General features: G+C 43.5%; 1 protein-coding gene across 1 annotated transcript in view; it reads right to left on the bottom strand.

The window, feature by feature from the left end:
- LOC146339376 (1-phosphatidylinositol 4,5-bisphosphate phosphodiesterase zeta-1-like) overlaps positions 1–27762 on the bottom strand; it is a 75221-nt gene that overhangs the window by 4074 nt on the left and 43385 nt on the right. Inside the window, exons 8-11 of the mRNA XM_084809217.1 lie at positions 26422–26578; positions 25166–25282; positions 8873–9045; positions 1343–1475 (exon numbers count right to left, since the gene is read on the bottom strand). Coding sequence (XP_084665343.1) covers positions 1343–1475; positions 8873–9045; positions 25166–25282; positions 26422–26578 — 580 coding nt within the window. The remainder of the gene's footprint in view (positions 1–1342; positions 1476–8872; positions 9046–25165; positions 25283–26421; positions 26579–27762) is intronic.

The raw sequence follows: 27762 nt of genomic DNA, 5'->3' as shown, positions 1-27762 counted from the left end.
GCCTACCACGGGTGACTTTAAAAAAAAAAAAAGCACGTACGGATAATGGCGGCCCCCATAGGGAGCCGCCATTCCCGTTCCTTTTTTGGTCGCTGTAGTCTACGTAAATCTGACTTTGCAGATCTAGCCGTGATCTGACTTTGCAGATCTAGCCGTGATAGGCTACATTAATCGTCACGTAGCCTATCACGGGGGCGTTTTTTGTTTTTTGTTTAAACTTTGGAGTTCGCGGCCGGGCAAGGTGGGAAGCCTCCTCCCCGGCCTGAATTTCGGCCGGGCGAGGCAGGAAGCCTCCCCCCTGGCCTGAATTTCGGCCGGGGCGAGGCGGGAAGCCTCCCCCCCAGCCTGAACTTCGCGGGGGGAGCAGCGAAGCGCCTCCCCCCCACCGTGAAAAACCTTCGACGACAGGTAAGTCACTTTCATCCACCCCTACCTGGCATACAGAAGGGGAAGAAATGGAAGCAGTGACAGATTTTACTTTCTTGGGCTCCAAGATCACCGCAGATGGTGACTGTAGCCATGAAATTAAAAGACACTTGCTCCTTGGGAGGAAAGCTATGGCAAACCTAGACAGCATAGTAAGAAACAGAGACATCACCTTTACGACAAAGGTCCGTCTAATCAAAGCTATGGTTTTCCCAGTAGTAATGTATGGCTGTGAGAGCTGGACTATAAGGAAGGCTGAGCGCCGAAGAATTGATGCTTTCGAACTGTGGTGCTGGAGAAGACTCTTACGAGTCCCCTGGACTGCAAGGAGGTCAAATCAGTCCATCCTAAAGGAAATCAACCCTGAGTGCTCATTGGAAGGACAGATACTGAAGCTGAAGCTCAAATATTTTGGCCACCTAATGCGAAGAGAAAACTCTCTGGAAAAGACCCTGATGCTGGGAAAGACTGAAGGCAAAAGGAGAAGGGGACGACAGAGGATGAGATGGCTAGATAGCATCACCGATGCAATGAATATGAACTTGAGCACACTCCAGGAGAGAGCGCAGGACAGGAAGGCCTGGCGTGCTATGGTCCATGGGGTCACGAAGAGTCGGACACGACTGAACAACAAAAATAAAAATGTACTGATATGTGAGGTTGGGTAGGTTAAACTGTTGTCTTCCTTTTACATTGTAATTTGAAGAAACGTAATAAAATTCAAAAAGTAAAAAAAACACACAAACAAAAACACACATTCTTTTTGTGCCATTCATGTTTTTCTTACTGATTCATGCATTGCTGCTTCTGTGTATTAGTCCAACTGCCAGAGGAATAACTTTGTTAAGCTATGTAAGTTAATGAGCTGAATTCCTAAATTAGAGACCTTACACAATCAATAGACTGTTCCACTTACCATTACCCTTAACTACACAACTCTGTTGTTTTGCCTGGTCTTCTGGAACACCATAAATCTCTACTACGACTAGAGGGTCAGCTTTATTCGACCTTGAGAGATTGCTGGGCGGTAACTGATGGCCACTGATAAGCTGCACAAACAAAAACAATACGTAAGCTTTAGCCAGGGTATTCAAACGTATTTGACTATTATTTTGACATCAATGGTTTTGCTGGAAAATGGTCAGGGAAGCCTACCATATAGTAAAAAGTCATATAAACACTATTTACCCTGAACTATGAAGGAAATAAATTCAATGCATTTTACTCAATATCTTTCATGCTGCAATCCTATGCACACTTGCTTCAGAGGACAACCCACTGAACTTCTGAGTAAATGTGAATAAGATGAAGCTGCACCTCTCCATATAGCAGGAGTAGGCAACATGGTGCTTATGGTACTCCCCGGACACCTTTCTTGGTGCTCACCAAGGTGCCCTACCTCTTTCACTTAAAAAAACAATTGACACATTGTCTTAATGGCAGCTGGGATTGCTGGGAAATAGGTTTCTGTTGGTGCTGAAAACTGTGGTTTCAAAGGGGTTGTTTAGTGTGTTAAGGCTCAGACGCCACCCCTGCCTTGTACTCAAGTCCTTTGGGCAAGTTACTTGTCCTTTGCCACACCTCCCATGGCAGCCATGTTGTGGTGGTGTCCAGGACAGCTTCTCAAATTGCCAGATGTGCTCATGACCCAAAAAGATATGCCTACCCCTGCCATATACTGTAGCAACCTTTTTGAAATGACAACATAAGAGCTTTCAGTTTTATTCAAGGTAAATTAGACATTACACAGAAGTTGTGTGTAAGTCACCCCATTTGTTTTTAATTAAAAGCTGCTGTAAATAGGAGTAGGCTGCTGTTGGGGCAGGAGGATGGTGGGGAGGAGAGGAAGCTTAATCCCTTCCCCTCAATTTTCCATTTCTCTTCCATGTATATACCTGAATCCCTTCATGCAAATGGAAAAGCAGCCAGGGGAGAGGCAATTTTGAGTGGAAAAAATGGCCAGAGAGTAAAGGATTCAGCAGTTCCTCACTTGCCATTCCTCCGCTCCAGATCGCAGCTTCCCATAACTACTTTTCATTAAAAAGAATACACATTTTTAATGTATGTGCCATGTGTTATCTAGTTTGGCCCATCATTGCCTTTAATTTATATGGTATTGTTAGCATTTTCTGAACCAAGACTATCAAGTGAGTGTGTAAGGAGCCGAGATGTAGTCCTTATCCCCTACTGAAAGTAAGCCTAAGTATATGCAACTGAACTTCCATGTATTCTTCCTCTCTACCCCTTGTCTCCATCTTCTGCTCCTCTCCTCTATCTTTGCTCTGCCAAAATGTCTGCAACAGCAAATATTCACAAGTTTTCCCAGACAATATCAGCATAGCATATGCAGAATGCAGCTCATCCTACGTCCTGTTCTGCTGATCAGTGCTTCTACATCTGCATTTCTCAGCATGGAAGTTCTTCATAGAAAAGGCACTAGTTTTCCTACAGTATCCTCAATATTGCATGGACATTTCGCAATATTACTTCTCTCAGTAATTGCCCCACTCCTGATTAGAGGGCATTGGGCACATATCCACATACGAAGAGCCCTGCTGGATCAGATCAAGCACCTATGTAGCTCCACAGAGGCAGCCAGATCCCTATAAGATGCCCACAAGCAGGACATGAGTGCAGCAGCACCCTCCCACTCATGTTCCCCAGCAATTGGTATTCAGAGGTGTGTTGCCCCAGCCATGGGCATTGAACTCTGAGGTTAGAGGTACCAAGATAGTGATAAATCAGATCAATAGGTTTACTTACAAGGAGTACTTTATTGAGTAACTTACAGCACACAGGTGTACCCAATGGTTGGATCAGACAGCTTCTCTGAACCCAGAGCCATGGGTTACAATGGGTTTTATACAATACATGTCAGCAGTGAGGCAGCACAACGCTAGCAAGCACCACCTAGTGTCCATTCCCAGCATAGACTAGCATTGCTATGGTTCCCAGCACAGCCACCTGCAGCACAGCATAAACAAACTTTGCTTCTCAGGCACATCCTGATAAGGCCTTCTAGCATTCATTAGTATGGAATGCGCTGGGGCTGATATTGGCCTTTTGACTCATCTGCACATGATCAGAGGCTTACTAACAAGGGAATTGCACCAATAATGAACTTAAGCAAGCATTATGGATCTCTAGGCCCCTCTAACACTATAAATGACTTGGCTACGCTCCTGGGGCCAATACAAGAGGCAATCTGCTGTTATGAGTAGCAGTATGTATTCATTCATCAACCTCTTCCTTTGCTAAATACTTAATCCCTTCTTTATTTTTATGACCTTCTGCAACCGGTAGCTACTTCACAATCCCACAGATAAGAACTGCTATAAAGAGGCACTGATCAGGCAGCCCCAAGGAAAAGGTCAAGCTTCAATGCAAGACAGTAGCCATAATAATACTTAGCATTAATATAGGGCTTAGAGTGCGCAAGGCAGCCTTCCCAAAATGGGTGCCCTTCAAATGTTTTGAACTATAAATCCCATCAACCCCAACCAGAATGGCCAATGGGAACTCTGGGGGAAAGTGACCATGTTATACTTGACTTCTTGGTTCGAAAGGAAGCAAAAGCCGAGTGTGGCCAAACATGTACCCTGGAGTTTAGGAAAGCCAATTCTAATAAAATCAGAACAACGATAAGGTCCCATGGCAAGTGACTCTAATGAGAAAAGGAGTCCAAGATGTGTGGGAGTTTTTAAAAAAGGAAATTCTAAAGGCACAATTACAAACCATTTCAACAAGAAAAAAAGACAGAACACAACAGAAGAAGCCAATGTGGCTTCACAAAAAGCTTAGGGATGACCTGAAAACAAAAAAGGACATATATAGGAAGTGGAAGGAAGGCCAAGGTACAAAGGAAGAGTACAGGCAGGTAGCACAGAATTGCAGGGATCGCGTCAGGAAGGCTAAAGCTGAGAACGAGCTGAGGTTAGCAAGGGATACAAAAAGCAACAAAAAGGCTTTCTTCAGATATGTGCATAGTAAAAGACAGAGGAAAGCAATGGTGGTTCAGCTATTAAATCAGGATGGCAAAATGATAACAGATGGCAAGGAAAAGGCAGAAGTGCTCAATTCCTACTTTGGCTCAGTCTTCGCCCGAAAGAGGGTCTATGACCCCCTTGGCAAAGGCGAAGTACAGGCTGAAGAGGCAGGATTGTAGCTTGAGATCAATAGGCATATGGTCAAGGAACACCTAATTACTTTGAATGAGTTCAAATCTCCAAGGCCAGATGAACTGCACCCTAGAGTAATAAAGGAACTGGCAGAAGAACTCTCAGAGCCACTGTCTATTCTCTTTGAGAAATCATGAAGGACGGGGGAAGTGCCAGATGACTGGAGGGGGGCTAATGTTGTCCCTATCTTCAAAAAGGGCAGAAAGGAGGAACCTGGGAACTACGGACCAGTCAATCTGACATCAATCCCTGGGAAAATTCTGGAGCAGATTATAAAGCAATCCATCTGGAAGCATCTTGAAAACAATGCCGTGATTACTCGAAGCCAACATGGATTTGTCAAGAACGGCCAGGTGAATCTGATGTCATTTTTTGATCACGTAACTTCCTTTGTGGACTGTGGGAATGCTGTGGACATAATATACCTCAACTTCAACAAAGCTTTCGACAAAGTGCCCCATGATCTCCTGATGAGCAAACTAGCTCAAAGTGGGCTAGAGGAAACAACTCTCTGGTGGATCCACAGTTCGGACTCAAAGAGTTCTTATCAATGAGATTTTCTCAAACTGGGGAGAGGTAACAAGCAGGGTACTGCAGGGCTCAATCCTGGGCTCTTCAACATTTTTATTAATGACTTAGAGGAGGAGGTGCAGGGAATGCTGATCAAATTTGCAGATGACACAAAATTGGTCGGGATAGCTAATACTCTGGAAGACAGAAACAAAATTCAAAGTGATCTTGATAGATTGGAGCACTGGGCAGAAAACAACAGAATGACATTTAATAGGGATAAATGCCAAGTTCTGCACCTAGGAAAAAGAAACCAAAGGCACAGTTACAAGATGGGGGATACGTAGGGATGTCAGAGAATTCTGCCATGGATCTCGGTGAGGCCAAATACCAGTGCATTCAGCCCCCCGAAATCCATGGCGGAATTCTCTGCCATCCCTATCAACAATACTACAAGCGAGAAGGATCTTGGAATTGTTGTAGATCACAAGCTGAATACGAGCCAACAATGTGATGTGGCTGCAAAAAAAGGCAAATGCTATTTTGGGCTGCAATAATAGAAGTATAGCTTCCAAATCCCGTGAAGTACTAGCTCCCCTCTACTCAGCACTGGTTAGGCCTCATCTGGAGTACCGTGTCCAGTTCTGGGCACCACACTTTAAGAAGGATGCAGAAAAGCTGGAGAGGGTTCAGAGGAGGGCAACAAAGATGATCCGGGGACTGGAAACAAAGCCCTAGGAGAGGCTGAAAGAACTGGGCATGTTTAGCCTTGAGAAGAGAAGACTGAGGGGAGATATGATAGTGCTCTTCAAGTACTTGAAAGGTTGTCACAGAGAGGAAGGCCAGGATCTCTTCTCGATCATCCCAGAGAGCAGGACACGGAATAATGGGCTCAAGTTCCAGGAAGCCAGATTCCGGTTGAACATCAGGAAAAACTTCCTGACCAATACAACAATGGAACCAATTCCCTAGGGAGGTAGTAGGCTCTCCCACACTGGAGGCATTCAAGATGAAGCTGGACAGCCATCTGTCAGGGATGCTTTGACTTAGATTCCTGAATTGAGCAGGGAGTTGGACACGATGGTCTTATAGGCCCCTTCCAACCCTACTATTCTATGATTCTATGATCATGGGAGTTACAGTCCGAAACACCGGAGGTGCCAGGTTGGGGAAGGTTGGCTCAAGGCATTCCACGTACATTATCTCAGTACCCTTACAAATGCCCTATGATGTAGGTAAATATTATTAGCACTCTCTCGCAGATGTGGCACTGAGGATGAGAGCATTGGCTTGCTAGTGAACGCATGACAAAGGCAACGTTTGAACCAGGGACTTCCCAGTTCACAAACCTGAGCACTGCACTGCAACAGCTCACTAAACTAAGGGGTTCCAAGCAAGATAAAATTTTAAAGTATTAGTGTTTATTGATTTTGTATCTATTTAATATCCCTGCACTGGGCAGATCAGGAGTTATGGATCACGCCAGAGAGATAGCCCTAATGTACATGAACATTATTATTCCTTAAAAACACAAATTAAAATCAACAAAATGTTTCAGTCCTTCTTGCAATACATAGGGTAGGATAAACTTTTCATGTGCACATTTTTAATTTAATTGGTATGATAAAACTAGCTCACTGTCACATGTTTGCCAACACAGAGCAAAATGTATATTGTGTAACTAGACAAGAAACTACAACAATGGTATTTAAGAACCTGTCGGATGCCTTTGATGACTAAATAGCATTTGTAGGAAGCTAGTCTCAGCATCTGTGGTACTCAAGGTATTTTTTTTTTCCAACAGCAAGCAGAGGAAAGTGCAAGGAAATATTGCAGTTAATAAATCAAGCAGCTTTGATTTATTTTAGTTCTGACTGGTTTATTTTTCAGCACCACCGCTGCATGTGAGCATCGCAGCTTGAACTAAAAGGTCTCATTCACCAGGCTTTAGCGCACACCTAATATTTATAGGTTATAGCTGAAGAATAAGCTAGTTGATCTCAGCATAAAGGAAACAATAACTGATAAGAGAAAAGCCAACCTGTCCCTGAAAAAGTATGATACAGGATTCAACTGCATCTTAACTAACTACTGCCCCACAGATCCAAGCAATAGCTTCTGGGAGAATCCCAAGATGAGGATAATTACAGCAATTCCTGAGGTAAGTTAGGAGTACGTTTACTACACTTGTATCCCATCCCTTCCTCCATGAAGATCAGAGTGCCATTTTAGCCTCACAACAAACAAAATCAGTGAACTTCTTAGCCCAATGGGGACTTCAACCAGAGTTGCTATACCCAGATCCAGTGCTCTGGCCACAGTGGTTCTCCAGGGTAGGTCACTGAGGGTGGAGTAGCACCACCTGTGTGGTAGGAACCCTATAAAGTCAAAGGGAAGCTAAGGAAAAGAAGTAGGACAGGAGCTGCTGGGAGGGGCAAGCCCTCCTTGTTGAACTCTTGAGCCACGAGATGTAGCGAGCCACCAAACTGGGAGCCTGACCAGGAAGCCAGCTTTGGGCCCTCAGAGTCAGATGAGGAACTGGGATGGCTTCTGTGATCACCCCAGGAAGTGGGGCAGCTAAGGATAAAAGTCCAAGGTCCTGTGGCCTGGGGAAGGGGGAAAATGATCACCCAGATGATGAGGGCAGCAGAAGCAAACTTCATGTTATTCCTGAGGTCATGATGATGCTATGATGTAAGAGAGTTTAACATGCAAAAATCCACATGATCAGAGAATTTATCAGAGTTGGCAAACAGTATTTTGTTCTAACATATCAGAAATGTTAGTTGGAAAGCATGGAATGGCAGTTGGGGGGGGCAGGGAGAAATGTTAGTTGTGTGTTTCAAGTAATACACATGGCTATCTAAATGGCAGGGGAGGGGGGAATAAGATCATTAAGTCCTGGGACTAAAATTACCTAATTGCAACAGCGACCCCAGGCAGGTAGCAGCAAGCACGTGCGCACACACACACGCACACACACACACCCTCTGATGTGATGAAGGACTTCAACTTTTACCACAGACCTATCCCACAACAAAATCTACATCCAAGTGATGTCATAAAAGAATTTGGAGGATAATCTGATACCTTTGACAGCCAAACTTATGTATTTATTTGGCTAGTCAGTTAGTTACTTAAAATATCTATCTCCTGCCTGTCTCAACTGAGACAGGCCTCCGAAGCAGCTAACAATATGTTTTAAACAATTAAGAATAGTTTCACCAATAAAATAAGAATCAACAGCCAATATACAGAAAGGACAAAACAGTGTAGGTAGTCAATCAAATCAAATGCTACCAGACATTGATAATGTAGGCATATCCCCTCACAATTAGCTAATCTCTTCCGTCTGGCTCAGGTCCTCCCCATATACATTTCTAGGCGAAAAATTAAGAAACTACTTACCTTAATGCAGTGTCATTGGAATAAGCAGGATTGCATCTATGGATGTGAATCACTCTTCCATTTCATAATGGCACATTTCTAAGTGTGAACTGAATCATGTTTACAACTCAGAAAGCTCCTTAAAGCTATTATATATCTTCACAAATCTACCTGAAAGAGATGGCAACCTTATATACAGGTACCCCGCTGGTACAAATGATACTAATGTGCTATCAAGTACAAGTTACTTGAAGTGCTTATCACAAGTCTGGGCTGTAAACACTAAAAAAAAAAACCTGCAATAAATATTTGAATAAAGCAAGTGTTCTAACAAATTAGCTAAGAAAATGTTAACAACAAAATAGACTGACCTTTATTGTAAGCAGAACTGGTTGATGGTTTGCAGTTATAGCATATGGAGTAAATTGTGTGTCTCTTTTTCTAAGATATTCTGGTTTTAGTATATAGCCACAACCACCATTATCCAAAAATTTCCCATTTTGAAGATCCATTTGTACTCCAGCTGTTTGGAAATTTAAGGCCACTGTATGAAAAAGCAGTATATGCAGTCACAAAAAATAGACACTAAGAAATTGTTTTCAGATTTACATTATCCAACCTACAAGCTGATTTAATATATACACTATAGTATCTCCAGCTTCTGATACAAGACACTTGAGTAGATATAGCTATGGAGATACTTTTCTTAGAAGGCTTCCCCCTTTTTAATCAGGAAAATTATGGATAAAACAACCAATCTCCAACACAGTGGGACAAAATCAGTGGGACATCAAGAAGATCAAACTGGAAACAGGCAATCATGTTTTTTTCTTCTTCAGAAATTCAGAATTAAAGGCAGTTTGAAAGAGAAATACGTGCTCATGGTGTGTATACCCATCCTATGATTGCTTCTAGTAAATAGGCTTTGCAAGTTTTTGCATTGTTTCAGAAAAAAAACAAGTGCAAAGCCTGGTTGACCAGAGGCAATGGTGAGATAAAAGAAATATGTGTGTGCACCATAGAAAGCAAACCACTTTCAATTCCCTTAAAAGCTATTGTCTGGCTCTAGCCTTATTGTGTCCCTTGTGCCAATAAGGCTAAACTAGTCAGATATCCAGTCAGAGAGATCTGATATGTGAAAAACCAGAGATGGGAAAAAGGCTACATTTTTTTAAAATGGCCATTATAGCACCAAATTATCCTACACAGCAATTTCCCTTTACAGAGTGAGGATGATGAGCAAAATAGCATTATGCATAATTTTACAAAACGTATTTCATTTGTTACGGTTTCAAACTTGCTACTCTTTTGCTGCTTTTCCTGAAATATATCTTCTGAAACTGAACGCAAAACTGATTTGTTTGTTCTCAGACAAACCATTTTGCCTTCACAAAACAATATGAACAAATTCCATCCATAATCATGTTTTTGCTTATTATGGACAGCCTTACTCCCAAAATATGATCAATCTGTACAAATTATGGAAGACATACTCCTTTGAAACATCCAGTTATTACTATTCTCTGTGTGTCTCTGGTCTACGGAATTGGTAGGGTTGGCGGAGAATTTTTCCCCGAAACTTCGGGGGGCCAAGCGCCAACGTGTTCAGCCCCCCGAACAAGTTTCGGGGAGAAATCCTCCGAACCCCCCCCCGCACCCCCCCCCCCGGGATGGGACTTACCTTCGCCGAATGTCCCTCCCGGCGGCGGGTCCGGCCGGCGGTTCGGTGGGTGTTCGAGTGGGGCGGGAGCGGCAGCCGGTCTTTTGACCGGCTGCCGCCGCCACCATTGCAATCAAAGAAAAAAAAAAAAACGCCCCCTGATAGGCTACGTGACGATTCACGTAGCCTATCACGGCTAGATTTGCAAAGTCAGCCGTGATAGGCTACGTCAATCGTCACGTAGCCTATCACGGGTGACTTAAAAAAAAAAAAGAAGTGTGTATGGATAATGGCGGCCCCCATAGGGAGCCGCCATTCCCGTTCCTTATTTGGTCGCTGTAGTCTACGTAAATGTTTACGTAGACTACGGTGACTAAATAAGGAACGCGAATGGCGGCTCCCTATGGGGGCCGCCATTAGCGTACGCGTTGTTTTTTTTTTTTTAAGTCACCCGTGATAGGCTACGTGACGATTGACGTAGCCTATCACGGCTGACTTTGCAGATCTAGCCGTGATAGGCTACGTGATTCGTCACGTAGCCTATCAGGGGGCGTTTTTTTGGTTTTTTTTAAACTTTCGCGTTCGCGGCCGGGCGAGGTGGTAAGCCTCCTCCCCGGCCTGAATTTCAGCCAGGCCGAGGCGGGAAGCCTCCCCCCCGGCCTGAATTTCGGCCGGGCCGAGGCGGGAAGCCTCCCCCCCCGGCCGGAACTTCGTGGGGGGAGCAGCGAAGCGCCTCCCCCCCACCGCGAACGTCCTTCGAGGACAGGTAAGTGACTTTCGTCCACCCCTAGGAATTGGCACTATGTGGTTTATAAGGGTTTAGGAACAGAGATGTTTTCAACAAAGAGCACAATCCACCTTATAAGTCCCAGTACTATTGAAATGAGTAGGGACATATGATACAAGATTTGTACCACTTGGTGAATATGCTAATCTCCTTTTTTTCTCTTTTTTGTTCCTTGAAAAAAATGGGGAAATATCTACTTAGCATTAAAATATATACACCATTCATTAGCTATCAAGGATAGTACTGGAGAAAATTCTGAGATCAAATATGAAAAACTAGATAAGAGATGATCAGTATGATGGACCATAGCATGTCACTGAATATTCTTCCTAGTCCTTCACTTTGCTTTTTCTTCTTGCCCCATCTCTAAGTGCTACTGGCTGATCTGCTGTGAGGTCACAGTAGGACTATGTTACTCTCCTGTTAACTGTGCAACCTCAGGCTAAGGACCTAGTGACATCAGAGGGTCTGGTACATGCTCAAGCTGTCATGGCTCCAGCCTCAGTTGCTCTGATGTGACAGAAGACCTTGCAAGCCTTGGTCCCAAACAGCTCACTACTTCTGAGCTTATGGGAATTATAGCAATTCTGCATTCTGAGGTACATCTCAGGATGGGATTCCTTGGTCTGGAGGTGAATTTTAGAAAAACTCAGACTTAAGAACATAAGAAGAGCCCTGCTGGATCAGAGCAAGGGTCCATCTCATCCAGCATTCTGTTCAAACAGTGGCCAACAAGCTGCCAATGGGAAACACACAAGCAGGACACGAGTGTAACAGCACCCTCCCACCCATGTTCCCCAGCAACTTGTGTACATAGGCATACTGCCTCAGGTACTGGAGGTAGCATATAGCCATCAGGACTAGTAGCCACTGATAGTCTTCTCCTCCAGGAATTTGTCTAACCCCCTTTTAAAGCCATCCAAATTGGTGGCCATCCGTCTTGTGGTAGTGAATTCCATAGTTTGACTATGTGCTGTGTGAAGACCTTAGTTTAAAAAAATAAAATAAGTTTTGAAAGTTATGTACATGTTTGAAAGTTATGGACCCAGTTTACTGAGCTGGGTGCATGCACATCAAATTAAATATATTCCATGTACTATAAAAGTAAGATCTTTATGAATGTGTTGTTTTCAACCAAACTAAAGGATTAATTTGGTATCTGTATGCCACTGAATTCTGCAACCCCTAATTTCTCTATGGGTTTTGGGATTCCGTTTTGGGTGGAGACCTGCCAGAAATGGAACCAGTCATACCAAAGTCCATGGAAGCTCTGTGAGTCCCTATTAATCATGCCAAACCACTGGGGGCCCTGAGTATCTTCCAGCAACATGAGAAATGTAATTCCCATGTGCTACAAGGCCTAAAGGACCTGTGAGCAAACTGGAGGCTGTATAGAAAGGACTGCACCCGCTCGGTTGCTTCTCTGTCTGTTACCTGACCACGTGCGGCCAAATGTTGTGGCAAGAAAGCAGAACCCTCACTATGCAGGCTAAAGATTTCTCAGGTGCCTCTCTTCCATAATATGTACTGGTAACATCAATATGAAAGAGCCTATTCATAATTACCTCCGATATGCAGACGATACCACCCTAATGGCAGAAAGCGAAGAGGATCTCAAGAGCCTCTTGGTGAGGGTGAAAGAGGAGAGTGCAAAAGCTAGTTTGAAACTCAACATTAAAAAAACGAAAATCATGGCATCTGGCCCCATCACTTCCTGGCATATAGAAGGGGAAGAAATGGAAGTAGTGACAGATTTTACTTTCTTGGGCTCCAAGATCACCGCAGACGGTGACTGTAGCCATGAAATTAAAAGACGCTTGCTCCTTGGGAGGAAAGGTATGGCAAACCTAGACAGCATAGTAAGAAGCAGAGACATCAATTTGCCAACAAAGGTCCGTCTAATCAAAGCTATGGTTTTCCCAGTAGTAATGTATGGCTGTGAGAGCTGGACTATAAGGAAGGCTGAGCGCCGAAGAATTGATGCTTTCGAACTGTGGTGCTGGAGAAGACTCTTACGAGTCCCCTGGACTGCAAGGAGGTCAAATCAGTCCATACTAAAGGAAATCAACCCTGAGTGCTCCTTGGAAGGACAGATGCTGAAGCTGAAGCTCAAATATTTTGGCCACCTAATGCGAAGAGAAAACTCTCTGGAAAAGACCCTGATGCTGGGAAAGACTGAGGGCAAAAGGAGAAGGGGACGGCAGAGGATGAGATGGCTAGATAGCATCACGGATGCAATGAATATGGACTTGAGCACGCTCCGGGAGAGAGCGCAGGACAGGAAGGCCTGGCGTGCTGTGGTCCATGGGGTCATGAAGAGTCGGACACGACTGAACGACTGAACAACAACAACAAATTCATAATTAATTTGAACTGCATTGGTGTCTGAATTATTATGTGCAACCCCATAGACATTCAAGTTAAATTATTAATTAATTACAAAGCAAAACTGACAGATTCTGCCTACCCCTCAGTGACTGGTAAGTGGTGAATGAAAAAAAAAAATTGATCTACACTTCCAATGTAATCACAAATGCTAAATCCAATTATAGAAATCATTATCACCAAAAATATGCTTGAGGGCTCATGTACGTTACATGGAGATGCACCATTCTGTTGCGTAAACATTTTGAATTGATAAACTGCAAGCCCTCCTTGCAGTTTAATCATAAAGCACTAGTCTTTATCTTGAACACAAAACTGTAAGAGTTTCCATTCCTCAGCAACTCAGAACACTTTCTGTTGTTTTTCTGCTGCCGTTTTGGAAATAAAACAGCACACTGCCTGGAACAGGATATTATAATTCATGGGAAAAGACAGTACTGTAATTGTTGGTATGGAGTGTAAAATCTTTTCTTATCGAGGACTGTGGTGCTCCTAGCATGGAAAATTCACCAGTCAACCCAGTAAACCACAAACGTGACATGTATAAAATAGAACAATGATTTAAAAAGGTAAATGTACTTGATGGGTTGCCAGAGGGAAATGTAGACCTAAAGAGGTACACGTTATGCTTAACAATAATTCAGAAGAGGCTGCATTCTCTGTTCATGTGAGATAAATGCAGGTCTCCTGACTGAACATGCAGTCAGCTTCACATTTTATAACTGAAGGAGAAAAGTATGACGTTTCCTGTCTTTGGTTTGTTATGGGAAAACTTATCTCTTGCTTGACTTCACTGTTTGAGTTCTGAATTCTGAACTGGCATGCTTTACACACTGATCTCCAGCTGGTGCCAAGAAGACTAAGGTGGTGTGCAGAGTGCATTACTACCATTTTCTTTCTTTGATTAGAAGCTTTTTAAAAAGAAAGAAGTGCAGAGAAAGCGCGATCAGATGCATAGAATAGGCCGTCTGTATCTTTAATATGGCTGCAGAAAGGGGGATTTCAGCAGGTGCATTGTAAGCTGCATCTATCTTAATTCAAACCTCTATGCAGCTATTAAAAGTACGTGGAGCCTTATCGATGAGCGAATGCCCACTAACATCTAGTGGCTTGAGCTTGTTGAGGTTCTCCAAGTTCCACCTCGAAACTCGGACTGCCTCCTTCTTATTCCCAACTGTGAGCTTCCCCCACCCCACCCCCAGGCTCGAACGGGTAAAGTATGTATTTTGGTGTGCCCTTTTTTGAAGTCTACACCCAAATACGTACTTTTCCCCAGTGACTAAACCGTGAACATGCACATTTTTCTAAAGTGCATATTTTGCAAACGAGCATCGCAAGTTCAGGAATGTGTGAGCTTTGCCCTCAAAATGCACTCATGTTCATGGTCAGGAACAAATTCTGGTCTTAAACAAATGGGAACTAAATTCTCATATATCCCTACTAACATCCCCATTGCCACATTGTGAACCAACTGAAGTTTCTGAACATTCTTCAAAGGAAGTTCCATGTGGAGTACATGGCAATTATCCAATCTAGAGATAAATAAGTAGGCCTGTGCACCGATTAGGATTCAGCATGGCAGCCATTTTGTGCTCCATCTACCATTTTGTGTCACATGCCTAAGCCTGTGGGTTCCCCCTGCTGGTGATGCATGGAACTTGCCTACAGTGCCTGTAGTGGTCATGTGAGACATTGCATGAGACTAAGCTCTCAGCCAATAAAATGCAACACAATGCATTTCAGTGGGATTCTTCAACTCTGCCTGCCATTCTATGGATACCCCACATCCACCCTGCCCCTTTTATACCAGGAAGAGTTTTTGATTGGTCCTTCCCATCTTCTCACCCCCTTTTCTAAATCTCCCCCACCCCTGTTTCTCAGGGAGAGGTGTTGATGGGGGACTGGCTTAGGGGAGGGCAGGGAGAAAGGATTGAGTGTTACAAGAAAAGATGTTAGAAGAAAAGGAGAAAGAGAATTGCCTGTCTTCTGCATTTTGGAGGCAACACACTACAAATTCCTAAAAGATCTCTCCCAAGATTCCATGTAGATGTTGAATGGCATAGGGGACAGAATCAGTCCCTGTGGGATGCCATGAACCAGTGGTCAAAGCTTCTAACAGCACTCCCCCAACACCACCTTCTGAAACTGACCCCCAAGGAAGGGCTGGAACCACTGTAAAACGGTTCCTCCCAAACTCGTTCCCACCAGGCTGTCCATAAGGACACCATGGCCGATAGTATCAAACACTGCTGAAAGATTCAGGAAAATCAACAGGGACAGGCTTCCCCTGTATAATTCCCAGAGTATATTGTCAGCCAAGGTGATCAAAGCTGTTTGGCATGACTGAAATGGATCTAGAGAATCCAGTTCATTCAAGAACCCCTGGAGTTCCCTTTATACTTCCAGTTTCCAGTAATGCATACTATAAGACAGTCTTGAATTTAAAAACTTTCCTGGTAAACATAGGTAACCAAGAATTCCATGCAGGTGAGTGAGCAGACTAGCAAAGGAGAGACTACTCATTCCTTTCCTCTTCTACCAGTCTCTTCCTCCATGACCGGCCTGAAAATGCAAGCTGGTGGAGAGGGGTTGGAGTGATCTGTCTTTCCTCCACCAACCCATTTGGTAGAAGTCTACTAGTAGTAAAAAACAACAACAACCATGGAGCTTCCTCCATGGCCAGCATGGAAACATCAGCTACTAACCTCTTAACAGGCTAGTATTTTTTCCAGACTGATAACTTTTGTGGATTTATTTAAGAATCAATTCAACAATCCTAGCACAGCAAGATTTCCTGGGGCAGGCAGCAGGTTAGTGGATCAGCACTAGGTGCAACACAAGCACAGGAAACACTGCAAAGATGGAGCTGTGGCTCTTTGCGCAGGTGCCTCCAAAGGTTTTGAGTTAGGGTACCAAGATTATTTTACATGTGTTTACATTGTTCTAGAAATTCTGGCACAACTGGTGATAGATAAAAGCGTCAACCCCTTCAAAACATGAGACAGCTGCATGATCAAGCATGACCAAATATCACTCCTGATGTTCCAGGAGCAATTCCCAATATCCAGTACACAGGGACATTTGTGTGGACATTTATGAAAGGAATTTTTTTCCACAAATAACAAAATCTACACACAGAGCCCTAATGCTAGGTCAATTTGTGCTGATTAGTTGCATTTTAAATATATATTTTAAGGATGGAATTCTAACCTAACAAAGGCTTTATACCCATTGAACAAGTGGGACTTACTTCCAAGTAAACACACATAGGATTACATTGTTGTTAAATGATTAACTTTCATTCTAAACTTCATAGGTAACAATTATGCAAAAAAAGGAGGGGCTCATATTAGGCATATGGAAGGGCATGAGTTTTCTGTGATTTGGCAGAAATTATGTAACCAGTCACAGTTTTACAAAAAAAAGTTTGGACCAATTACATTTTATAGCTATAGAGCCATTTTCATGTTGAAAGTTAAAGGTCTCGGTTACTTAATTTTTTAATTACTTTCATTTTTCTAAATTAATTGCAAACATTTGTGGCTCCACTGCAAAAGCATTAAAATTATTATAAATCATACAATGCCCTTTACTCAATTACACCTGAAAAAACATTTTCATGATGATCCTTTTGGGCCTGGGCTGGGGGTGGGGTAGGGGAAGAAAATCTCTGCTAAACAATTGCATATAAAAGAAGTCTAAACTGGAGGTTTACTAAAATTTTATATTCACACATACACCTAAAAGAACTCCCTGAAAGAGACTAGGGAGAGTTTTTAATATTATCTATGATGCATTGTGTTTTTGACAGCACACTGCCTTTAGTCAGCTTCATTATTCCCTGTTGCTAAAGTAGGGCTTTAATACATTAATTAAGGAAATATGATAGTCAAATCCTTAAAACTGACAGACGAGCTCAGGGGAAGGTTTTATACCTGAAATAACGTCTGGCACAGCATTCTGGGTTTCTTGACAGTTTCATGAAGATTATGAAACCGCTTTCTTCCTCAAATGGAAGATAGTGGGCCGAGATCTTTCCTGCAGTTTTACGACAGAGTTATAAACAGGACTGCAGGTGCAACAAAATTCCAAGACTGGGGACAATCTAGGCCAGGGTTGATGAACGTCTTTCAGCCCAAGGGCCAAATTCCATTTCAGAGAAATTCTTGGGGGCTGAATTCCAGGGGTGGGCAGGGCCAAAGGCAAAAGGGGAATAGCTCAAAAAACAAAAAATACCAGCATATTTTACCTTTAAACTTTTCCTGCCAGTAACTAAGCCTTAGGAGAGGTATTTTAGCTTTTTAGAATGGTGCGGAAAAAAACTGCACAGAAGCTGGGAAAAGGGAAGGGGGCATGGTGATCTGGGAACATCTGGAGAGGACCACAGGAAGGTGGGATTTGGCCCCCAGAACTGAGGTTCTGCACCCCTAATCTAGGCATTCAGTCAAATATTATTCAGTCACATCATGTTGGGGTCCTAGATCTAGCTGGAAAACATTCTGGGAGCTTCCATTTCATGCAGTCCAACCAAAATGACCCAAAATGATCTCAGGTCTGGGGTCTTGTTTCCTGTAAGCTCCAAGCCTGGGCTATTGATATTAATATTTTTAACAAGGAATCATGTACTAGGTAAGAATGAATCAGGGATATGAAGAGTCCCATTTAGAAATGAAAGTCCCTTTGCTCTCCTCTGGGAGGGGCACCTCCTGTTCTGACAGGCATTTTAATAGTCAAATAAGCAGATTGTATATATTAAAATGTACATATATATGTTGGAAAATATTGGGTTGGATCCAGACTTAGAATATATAGAGTAGACCCACTAATATTGACTGTATTAACTTAAATCCATTAATTTCAATGGATTTACTTCTGTATGATTAAGTCCGGATGCAACCCATAATGTCTAAGGTCATAATAACTCCAATATAATATTCTGCTTATTGTAAAACAAACAAATATGTGTTTATATTATTGTTAGGCCTCACTAAAACAAAACAAAAAACCCTATCAAACCAGAGCTACAGTGAAAATGTCTCTGGTTCCCCATTCTTGAATTCAGGCTTTGCCTGGGAAAATAGCAGCAGCAACATCCTGTACACAACAAAGAAATCATTTAATCCATTTACATGCATGGTTTTGAGATTTAGTCTTGGAAGGGGGACATGAACTTTTGCTTTCCCAGGCTCGAATCTCCTGGGAAACTTCAGATTTTGTGAAAAAATTTCCCTGGGAGTAAACAAATGCTTGCAGAAACTATGAAGCATGTGTTGGTCATGAAACACAGTAAAACTGATTCATGATTCTCTTTGTGTAAAAGGAAACACTGCGGAACTTGAGAATTGGTGTACTGGCTCTACATAGTATCCCCCTTAGATTCTTGGCTGCAGAAGGTATCTAAAGGAATTTTACAATGCATATTTCAAGAGTTGGGGCAATAAGCTACGACTGGGAGATCTGTGAATAGGATCACCTGTGGGTTGTTGTTTTATAAGCAGCCAAAGAGAGGCCAAGGGAGGGATCATGTGGGGACTGTGGCACTGTGGGTTCACTCTTCCTCCCTGCACTATTTTCCCAACAGAAATCACCCCTAACTCCCAAAGTTCCTATTTGCTCATAGAGGAAATGTACATGTATTATAGGATACCTGTATGTTTCCCCCTATGGGACCAATAAAAAGCTGAAGGGAGGCAATTAAACTGGGAGAATGGGGAAAGGGCCAACCTCTCTTCCTCCAGGACTGCAGTCCCGATCCAATTTTGCTCCTCCAATGGGTGTATTAACTGCAGGATGCCAGTGTGAGCAAGAGTGGCAGGGCTCATACAGGAGGGTAAGAAATCCTGTTGTTCTTCATGGGATCCCAGAGATGGGATATTAGTTATCTGAAGTAAGGAATAGATAACTTTAGTGGAGAAGGCTCTGTTGAACTCCACAACCTAGTCCCATCCTGCTGCTATCGGAAATCCAGGTTTTCATGCTGTTGTAGTCTGTGCATAGTCATTCCCATCTATATGACTGCACAGAAGAACACCTCGTGGGAACTGCAACAACATATTGCAGTGTGGAGTGGTGCTGTCCAGTATTCCAACTACTCCATTCCATTCCACTCTTTCTTCCCCCTGGTTTCCCCCCACCCCTCCAACAGACAGTCAGCATTCCATAGCAACTGAGCAAACTCAGTCTTCACTAGGCTGTTTGGGGTGTCCCCCACCCAAGATTTGTTGCATTTTTGCAAACTTTTAAGTTTCCCCCAAGCTTGCTGATACCTCCTTTTGTGTGTGTGTGGTGCCATTTTGGTCACATAAGCAATGACGCTCACAACCTGAACATCAGAAATAAAGATCTTGTGAGTATAGGAATTCCATGTGACACTTGAACTTCCATCTGTGCAAGCAGCTTCTGGGCTGATCTGTTGTCTGTTCATATATAAACATTTGGAGTTTGCAGGGCTGTATATATATATAGTACAAACATATCCCTAATTTAATTTCACAACAAAATTCTAGCTACTTTAAAAAGATTGGTTAATGCTGAATGATTATTTAGCTTTGTTACTTGTATACTATGTGAGTTAAGTGTTCCTGTTTCACTAGTTCTCAGGCAATACCACAAAAAGCATTTTGAATTCCATAATGTTTTCTATTTTTTATTGCATCAAGACATGTAATGCAGTTAACCGTTTATTTAAATAATCACCTTGAATTTTCTTTGTGTGCATAAATCACTGCTTTTAATTTTACTTCATAAATAAAATAAAATAATTGTACAGCATAGTAAGAAGCAGAGACATCACCTTACCGACAAAGGTCCGTCTAATCAAAGCTATGGTTTTCCCAATAGTAATGTATGGCTGTGAGAGCTGGACTATAAGGAAGGCTGAGCGCCGAAGAATTGATGCTTTCGAACTGTGGTGCTGGAGAAGACTCTTACGAGTCCCCTGGACTGCAAGGAGGTCAAATCAGTCCATCCTAAAGGAAATCAACCCTGAGTGCTCATTGGAAGGACAGATAATGAAGCTGAAGCTCAAATATTTTGGCCACCTAATGCAAAGAGAAAACTCTCTGGAAAAGACCCTGATGCTGGGAAAGACTGAAGGCAAAAGGAGAAGGGGGCAGCAGAGGATGAGATGGCTAGATAGCATCACTGATGCAATGAATATGGACTTGAGCACGCTCTGGGAGAGAGCGCAGGACAGGAAGGCCTAGCGTGCTATGGTCCATGGGGTCACGAAGAGTCGGACACGACTGAACGACTGAACAACAACAACTAACCTCATTGTTTCCAACCTACACTGCAGTTGCATGTGGAAAGCATACAAATTTTTGCTGGGAATAAGGTTTTACTGTATATGTTTTGCTACTTTAGGAGGGTTTTATTTCCCTGTTTATTTCTGTAGACACCAGCCTCCTCACCCACTGGAGGAATTTGGGGAGTGCATGGTCAGCATTGTGGTTAGGATAGGCTAAGAATGGGATAAGAGGAGTCTCAATGCCACTCACCCCCTCAGTCAGATGTCTAGTTGAGGACTAGAGACCTGACTGATTCTTGCACTGAGCAGGGGGTTGGACGTGATGGTCTTATAGGCCCCTTCCAACCCCACTATTCTATGATTCTATAGCTGCCTGCCAAGATGTGGGTGACGGACCATGTCATATCTCAAAATGGCACTGGAATCCTCTGTGCCCTCAACAAGGGCTTGCCTAGTCACCATCCTGATCCCATTAATCTTTTGGCAGGAAACAGAGTATGCTCTTGCTCTCTGCCTACCCTGTGGTGGGGGAAGGCAGTAGGGGCTGGCATTTCTTGCCTAGATCAGCAAAAAGATAGTGGAAGCAGAGTGCTACCTCAAAACACGCCGGCGGGGGCGGGGGACACACGCCAAATTCACAGGCCTCTCCTGAGGGAGGGAAGGCCCAATGACTAAAACTCCCAGTCCAACCCTAAGAGCTGACCAGTGAGATGAAGGGAAAACTGTGTCAGAAATCTCCTTGCACCTTATTCTCAATTAACTCTTCTTTTTTAATGTGCCAAAGAGCTCAGCAAGAATTCTGCATTACTGCCAGTCGACAGGCAATCTGGGAGCCAAAAGGTGGGGGGTAGCCCCTTCCCTTGAGAAAGGACCTGACTACTGGACTCTGCCTACAGCTGGTGGAGAAGCCACCTCCCAAAGAGTTTGGAATGTCCATGGTTGTCAAGGGAGAACACCTATTTTAATTGTATAATTCACCCATGCCAATTTCCTCAGTATATTCCCCAGCCTGATGCCCTCTGGATGTTTTGGATGACAAATTTCATCAGCCCCAGCCAGCATGGCCAATGGTCAGGAAGGCTGGAAGTTGTAGTCCAGAACATCTGGAGGGCACCAGGTCAGGGAAGACTGGTATATATCATGCTGCTTTTTTATGTTTATGGACATGAAAACTAAATACTCGGTCTGAGATATCCGTCAGTGATCTGTCAATTCCTGTACATCTTCAGCGCTGTCATGTCACTGCTCAATGATGTTTGATAACATGGTTATTGGTGCATCCCATCCCAATCAACTATAAGTTGGTACATCAAGATTTGTCTAAGACTGTTGAGCACATACAATGAAGAATTAACAAGAAATATAAAATTAGGGTTTTAGCAGAAAACACAGACACCACAAAAAGTTAAAACATAGAGCTGTAAGCTAGCCCCCAAGTAGCTCTTGTATAGATTCTTGAAAGTCAGTTAATTGGACTCCCGATTGCATAATCCTATCCACACTTACTAGGGAGTATGTCCCATTGAAATCAGCAGGACTTGCTTCTGAATAAACATGCTTAATTCAAGGTGAGAAAGAGCACAGATAAAAAATTCCAAACATGTGGACTTTCCACTGAAAATGCCCAAACCAGTTAAGATTATTTATTTATTTACAACATTTGTATACCTCGCCCCATCTAAAACAGATTCTGGAGCATTGAACATAAAAGGTACAGTAGTAAAACAAGAAAAAAGATTAAAACGCCATATTAAAATTATTAAAACAGAATGCCAATAAAAACCATGGCTGGTCATTTAAGGAATGCTTCCTGGAACAGAACTGTTCTCAGGAGGTACAGGAAGCAATATAGTGTTGACGTCTGCCTGACCTCCAGAGGCAGGGAGTTTCAAAGAAAGGGGGCTACCACACTGAAGGCTCTCTTATGTGGGTGGACTCCAATCAGGCCATAGGTCCATGTGGAACCACCAGGAGCATGCCCTCCGATGACCTCAGTAACCGGTCAAGTTGGTAAGGGAGAGGGCGCTCTCTCGAGTATAAGAGAGCATAAATTTTGAGAGCATAAGTGAAAGTGATCTGTTTGCTTTCAATATCCATAAAGAGGCATAATGGATCAGTTATCTCTAAAGGCCACTTCACACATGTAAATTAGCAGGTGCATGCCTTTATACCACTTCACAAGCAATGTTTCATCATAACATGTGACAGCCACATTCCTCCTTTTAGATAGCATATATGGTATGCAGAGATGCTACAAATAGCTCAGGCCACTTGCAGTTCCCTACAGCATATGGTCAAAATAAGATTATTGTTCTCACTGGATGTGGCAAGCCCTATGGCTTACGATTTACAAGCATGTACCTCCTTTGTCTATAGTGTGTGAAGGGGCCCTGAAATAGGTCTTTGTAGACAAACCTCTGCTTTTGTCTCTCTGGTTGAATGTGGTTCTGATAGTGCCATTTTTATACACCAGAGGCTTTTCAAAGTATTGCATCTGAAATGAGTTGCTAGTCGCTCACAGCCAGCAGTATGGAACAGCTTCCACACTCTGAGGCAGTTGTGTGATTTGTCATTCTTACAGTACATTGGCACCTGTTTCCAGATTCAGGAGGGACACAGGAAGCTGCCTTATACCAAGTCCACCTAGCTCAGTATTGTCTACAACAGCCTTCCTCAACCTGGTGACTCCAGATGTGTTGGCCTACAACTCCCAGAATCCCCCAGCCAGCTGGCTGGTGGATTCTGGGAGTTGTAGGCCAATATATCTGGAGGGCACCAGGTTGGGGAAGGCTGGTCTACAGTTGGGGAAGGCTGGTCTACAGTGTGTGGGGGAAGGAGGCAGGGCACATGAAAGAGAATTGGCTGAGTCCCCTTTGCTTCTCAGACAGAGAGGCTGAGGGAACTCAGCCACTTCATCGCCTCATCTCCTTCCCACAATGGGGAAAGGAGGAGAGGCATGCAAAGGAGAGGCTGCTGAGTCCCCTTTGCTTCTCCAACAGAAGAGCAAAAGGGACTCAGCCATTTTGCACGCCCTGCCTTTTTCCCCTATTGCAGGAAGGAGGCAAGGAGTGCAAAGGAGAAAGGGACTTGCCTGTGCAGGGGGAAAGTAGCCACTTTCCTCTGATCGGTCAAGTCCCAGCACTCGCGGCCCCTCATTCCTCCATTGCTATCTCTTCTCTGATTGGAGATAACAGCAAGGATTTTGCTGCTGGCACATGAGAATCTCCACTGCTATCTGTGTTCTCAGAATCTCAGATCGGAGATAGTAATGAGGGGGTGCTCTCCAAGGAGATTCTTTGGTGGTGGGGGGGAGCCTAATCCCCACCCCCTGGAGGAACCCCAAGAGGCTCCTCCAGGGATTGGATTAGGGTGCCCTATGGGCTGAATTAGGCCCATGGGCCAGAGGTTCTGCACCACCAGTTCACACTGACTGGAGGTAGCTCTCCAGGTGTTCTTAGACAAGACTCTTTCCCAGTCCTTCTCAGATTTGCCAGGTATTGAACCTGGGACCTTTTGCATGCAAAATATGTGCTCAGCCACTGAGCTATGGCCCTGTCCTGATCTAAATTCTTGCATGAGACCTGGCCCATAAATTATACCCAGAAGCAAATGGAAGGCAAACCGTATTGTATAAACCCAGCCAGCCATTACCCCTGCAACCTGAGATGGACTCTAGGCCATAAAGAGAGAAAAGGATAGGAACACACCTAGCTATGCTCACTGCGCTCTTCACAATGGTTTGGAAGAAAGTATTGAATCTGAGCTCTCCCCCCCGTCTGCAACAGGTAATCACCACTACCAGAGCAGACAGCACTGACTGGTGGATGTGTGTGTGTGTGTGTGTGTGTGTGTGTGAGAGAGAGAGAGAGAGAGAGAGAGAGGTCCCTGGTACCCAGACAGAAGAGCGGCAGGAGCAAAAGCAGGTTCCACAAACAGCTAGCTAAGGAGTAAGGCTCTGCAGGGGAGAGGTCAGCAAATATACCATTAACTGGGAAACACTGGAACCCAGGAGTCCAAGTCTCTGATGATCTAAATGAAATGGGCAAGGCCTGGGAAACTTCTCTTGGGGCCAGATACATGAAGTAGTCCAGCCATTTCAGCAGCAATTCACAATCAACAAAATAGAGGACAACTTAAACCTACTGACTTCCATGGGAATTAAGAGATTGGGGCCCCTACACTAGACTGGAGCTGGCATAGCTAAGCACCCCTCCTCACCATGCTTTCATGGGGGGTGGGGGTGGGGGTAAGTTGAAGAGATTTGCCAGACTGAAAAGTCTGGGAAAACCACTCTGCGCCCTCACCCCCTACAAACACACCTTCTGTCTTGGCCACCATGAGCCCACAGGGCTTTGAATATGCTGGTAGATTTGTCACATTCTCCCCTCCGGCCACCCTGACCCTATTTAGGATTGCTCTGCATGTTCCCTTTCTTTGTATTCTGTATGGATCAAAGTTGTGCAAGAACTGAGAGTTGGCAATCTTTTGCGCCACTGAAAACCGATTTAACTAACTTTAAAGTACTGTGCAATACAGAAGGAAAAACATGTTCTAAACAACAACAATTAACTTAAGTCACCTACCCAGCTGACACCCAACATTCCAGAATTCTTGAGGATTATAATTGGAAGAGTTGGTTCGGGTCCCTTTGGGGTATACTCTTGTAATAAATCTGATGGTATGTTGAATAAATTCATTACCTACAAAGAGAGATTTTCATGTTACTGATAGAAGCATGAACAATTGCCCATCTGATAGGAACCAATTTTTAAAAATATATTTGAGTGTGTGCATATTTAAAATATTCTGATGCCTATTAATCACAAATTCAGGAACAAGTAGTTGTGTGAATATTTATTTTTTGAGACATTTTCTTAAATCTCATTATTCTGGTGAGGTGGGGGAGTCCAAATTATTATTCAAAATCCAAAAATGTATTAGCTAAAAAGAAACATTTGGGTCATGTCCTTGATATATCTCCTGTAGCATGATCACTAAAAGTGAGTTATTATCTCAAGAACATGTTTTAGCTTTAATAGATGCTTCTGAACTGTTTGTATACTGTGCAGGGGCTGGGGAACCCCTTTCAGCCCTAGAGCTGTATTCAGTTTGGGAGAAGCTCTCAGGGACCACATTCCAGTGGTGGGTGGGGCTAATGGCAAAGGGGGTGGGGCCAAAAATACCAGCATATTTTAGGGCCCTTTCTCTGTCTAAACATGCATAGGATTGTGCCCTAAATGACCTTTATTCCATTTTTACATAGATCAGAGATAATGAGCTGTCAAATTACCCCGCTTGTATTCCGCTTGAGTTCCCTCCATGAAAAAGGAAAAGCCGCAAGAAGAGGAGCGAGATCAATTAAACATATGGAAGACTCAGATAAGGGGGAGAAGGAGGGGGAAAGGAGGGGGGGAAGCATGTGTAAAGGGAGTCTGTTGTGATTCTGCATTTAAAACAGAAGCAGAAAGCCCCCTTTTAAATGCAGGATTTTAGGCTGGTGTAGAGATGCTCTTAGGGTGATATCCCATGCATGTTTAGACAGAAAAAAAGTCCTACAACTCCTAGTATTTCTCAAGATTTTTTTTAATCAGCAAGCCTCCCTATATTTGCTTTTGCCTTTTCACATATTGTTTAGCTTGGGTAAAATGTAGATAACAGTCAATTAACACAAACCTTTAGCTGTAGAACTCAGGAGGAGTGCTGAATCAACGCTGGAGACATTTCACTGCCTGCCAGCCCATGACAGGCAGCCTCATAAAGTTTATACACAGTTGTGATGGCTTAAGCAAGAGAAAACAGCAACGTTATCAGCTTTATCAGACTCAATTCCAAGAATTACCTTTCAGTTTTGCCAGCTTTCGGGCTTTTGCCTCACCAATTGAATTATTTTCATAAAAAAACTGCTTTTCTCTCGAGTCTTCAAAGCTTACAAACTTCCGAGATTTGGTATAAATCACAAGTTCTGACAGTGCTAAGGCAATCTTTATTTTCTTTATCTGGAAATAATATGAGAGACCATTGAAAAGGTTATTTTAATGATATTTTCAACATTCTTTCAACAATTATGCCAGAATGTCAAATAGTTTCTGCTGAAAGCACTTATGAGGGGAAAGCCCATGTAAACACTTATATTTATATCCCACTTTTCCTCTAAATAGTTCAGGGAGGCGTACATGACTCCCTCCCAGCTTTTATCCTCACAACAGCCCTGAGAGGCAGGTTGATCTGAAAGATAATGATCATCCCAGTGGACTTCGTGGCTGACTGAGGATTTGAACTGGCGTCTCCTCAGTCCTAGTCTGACTCTCCAACCACTACACCACTCTGACTCTCAGTATCTGTATAAAGAGGTCTGCATCCCTTCACAGTAATACTTCATGGTCAAACTACCCAATGTGGAATATAGTAGTTTAATGCCAAATGCACAAATACATCTCAGCATAGAGTAGCATAGTGGTTAAGGGCATCAACTGTGAGCTAGAAAATCCCAGTTCAAATTTCAGCTCAGTTATTTGATTGAGGACGCAATCCTGTGGGGATAGGTGGCCGCCTCTGAACTCGGAGGTGACCGCCTATCCAATGCAGGGAAGGAGAAGCACGGAGAGGATCATCTCCTCCACACTTCAGCCGCCCTGCACTTGTGGTTAGACAGCTGATTTTGGCTGTCTAGCTGCAAGAAGGCAGAGCGGGGGAGGTGGCTGCCGGAAGACACATAGGATGTGTCATTCCGGCTTTTATGCCTTCCCCGCCCCAGAATGTCCTGTTTTCACCGCTCTGCGCTCCTCTTCCAAGCGTGGAGCGCACGGGGCCATTCCAAGCTGCCTGAGAGGCAGTGCAGTGGCGGGGGAGGTCAGTGCTCTGGGAACCGACCTCGGAGCACAGGCTCCGAGGTCAGTTCCCGGAAACCGACATATCCTATTCCTATGGCCGTCTAGCCGCTGACTAGCAGCCATAGGATTGCTCCCTCCGTGGCCTTAGGCAAGCACTGTCTCTTAGCCTCTCTCTGTCTCCCCATCAGTAATATGGAAATTATGCTGGCCAACCTTACAAGGTTGTTAGAACTACTGAAATAATGTATTATTTATTTATTTATAGCATTTTTTTTTACCCTTCTCTTCAGTCAAAAAAGTCTCCCAGAAAAGCTTACAAAGATAAAAAATGCAGGCTTTTAGATCAAAAT

Source organism: Heloderma suspectum, chromosome 7 (assembly GCF_057233095.1).
Source record: "Heloderma suspectum isolate Gila_16-S chromosome 7, 16-S_ref, whole genome shotgun sequence".
In the NCBI taxonomy this organism is placed as follows: domain Eukaryota; kingdom Metazoa; phylum Chordata; class Lepidosauria; order Squamata; family Helodermatidae; genus Heloderma; species Heloderma suspectum.
This window is presented reverse-complemented; position numbering and strand designations above follow the sequence as displayed.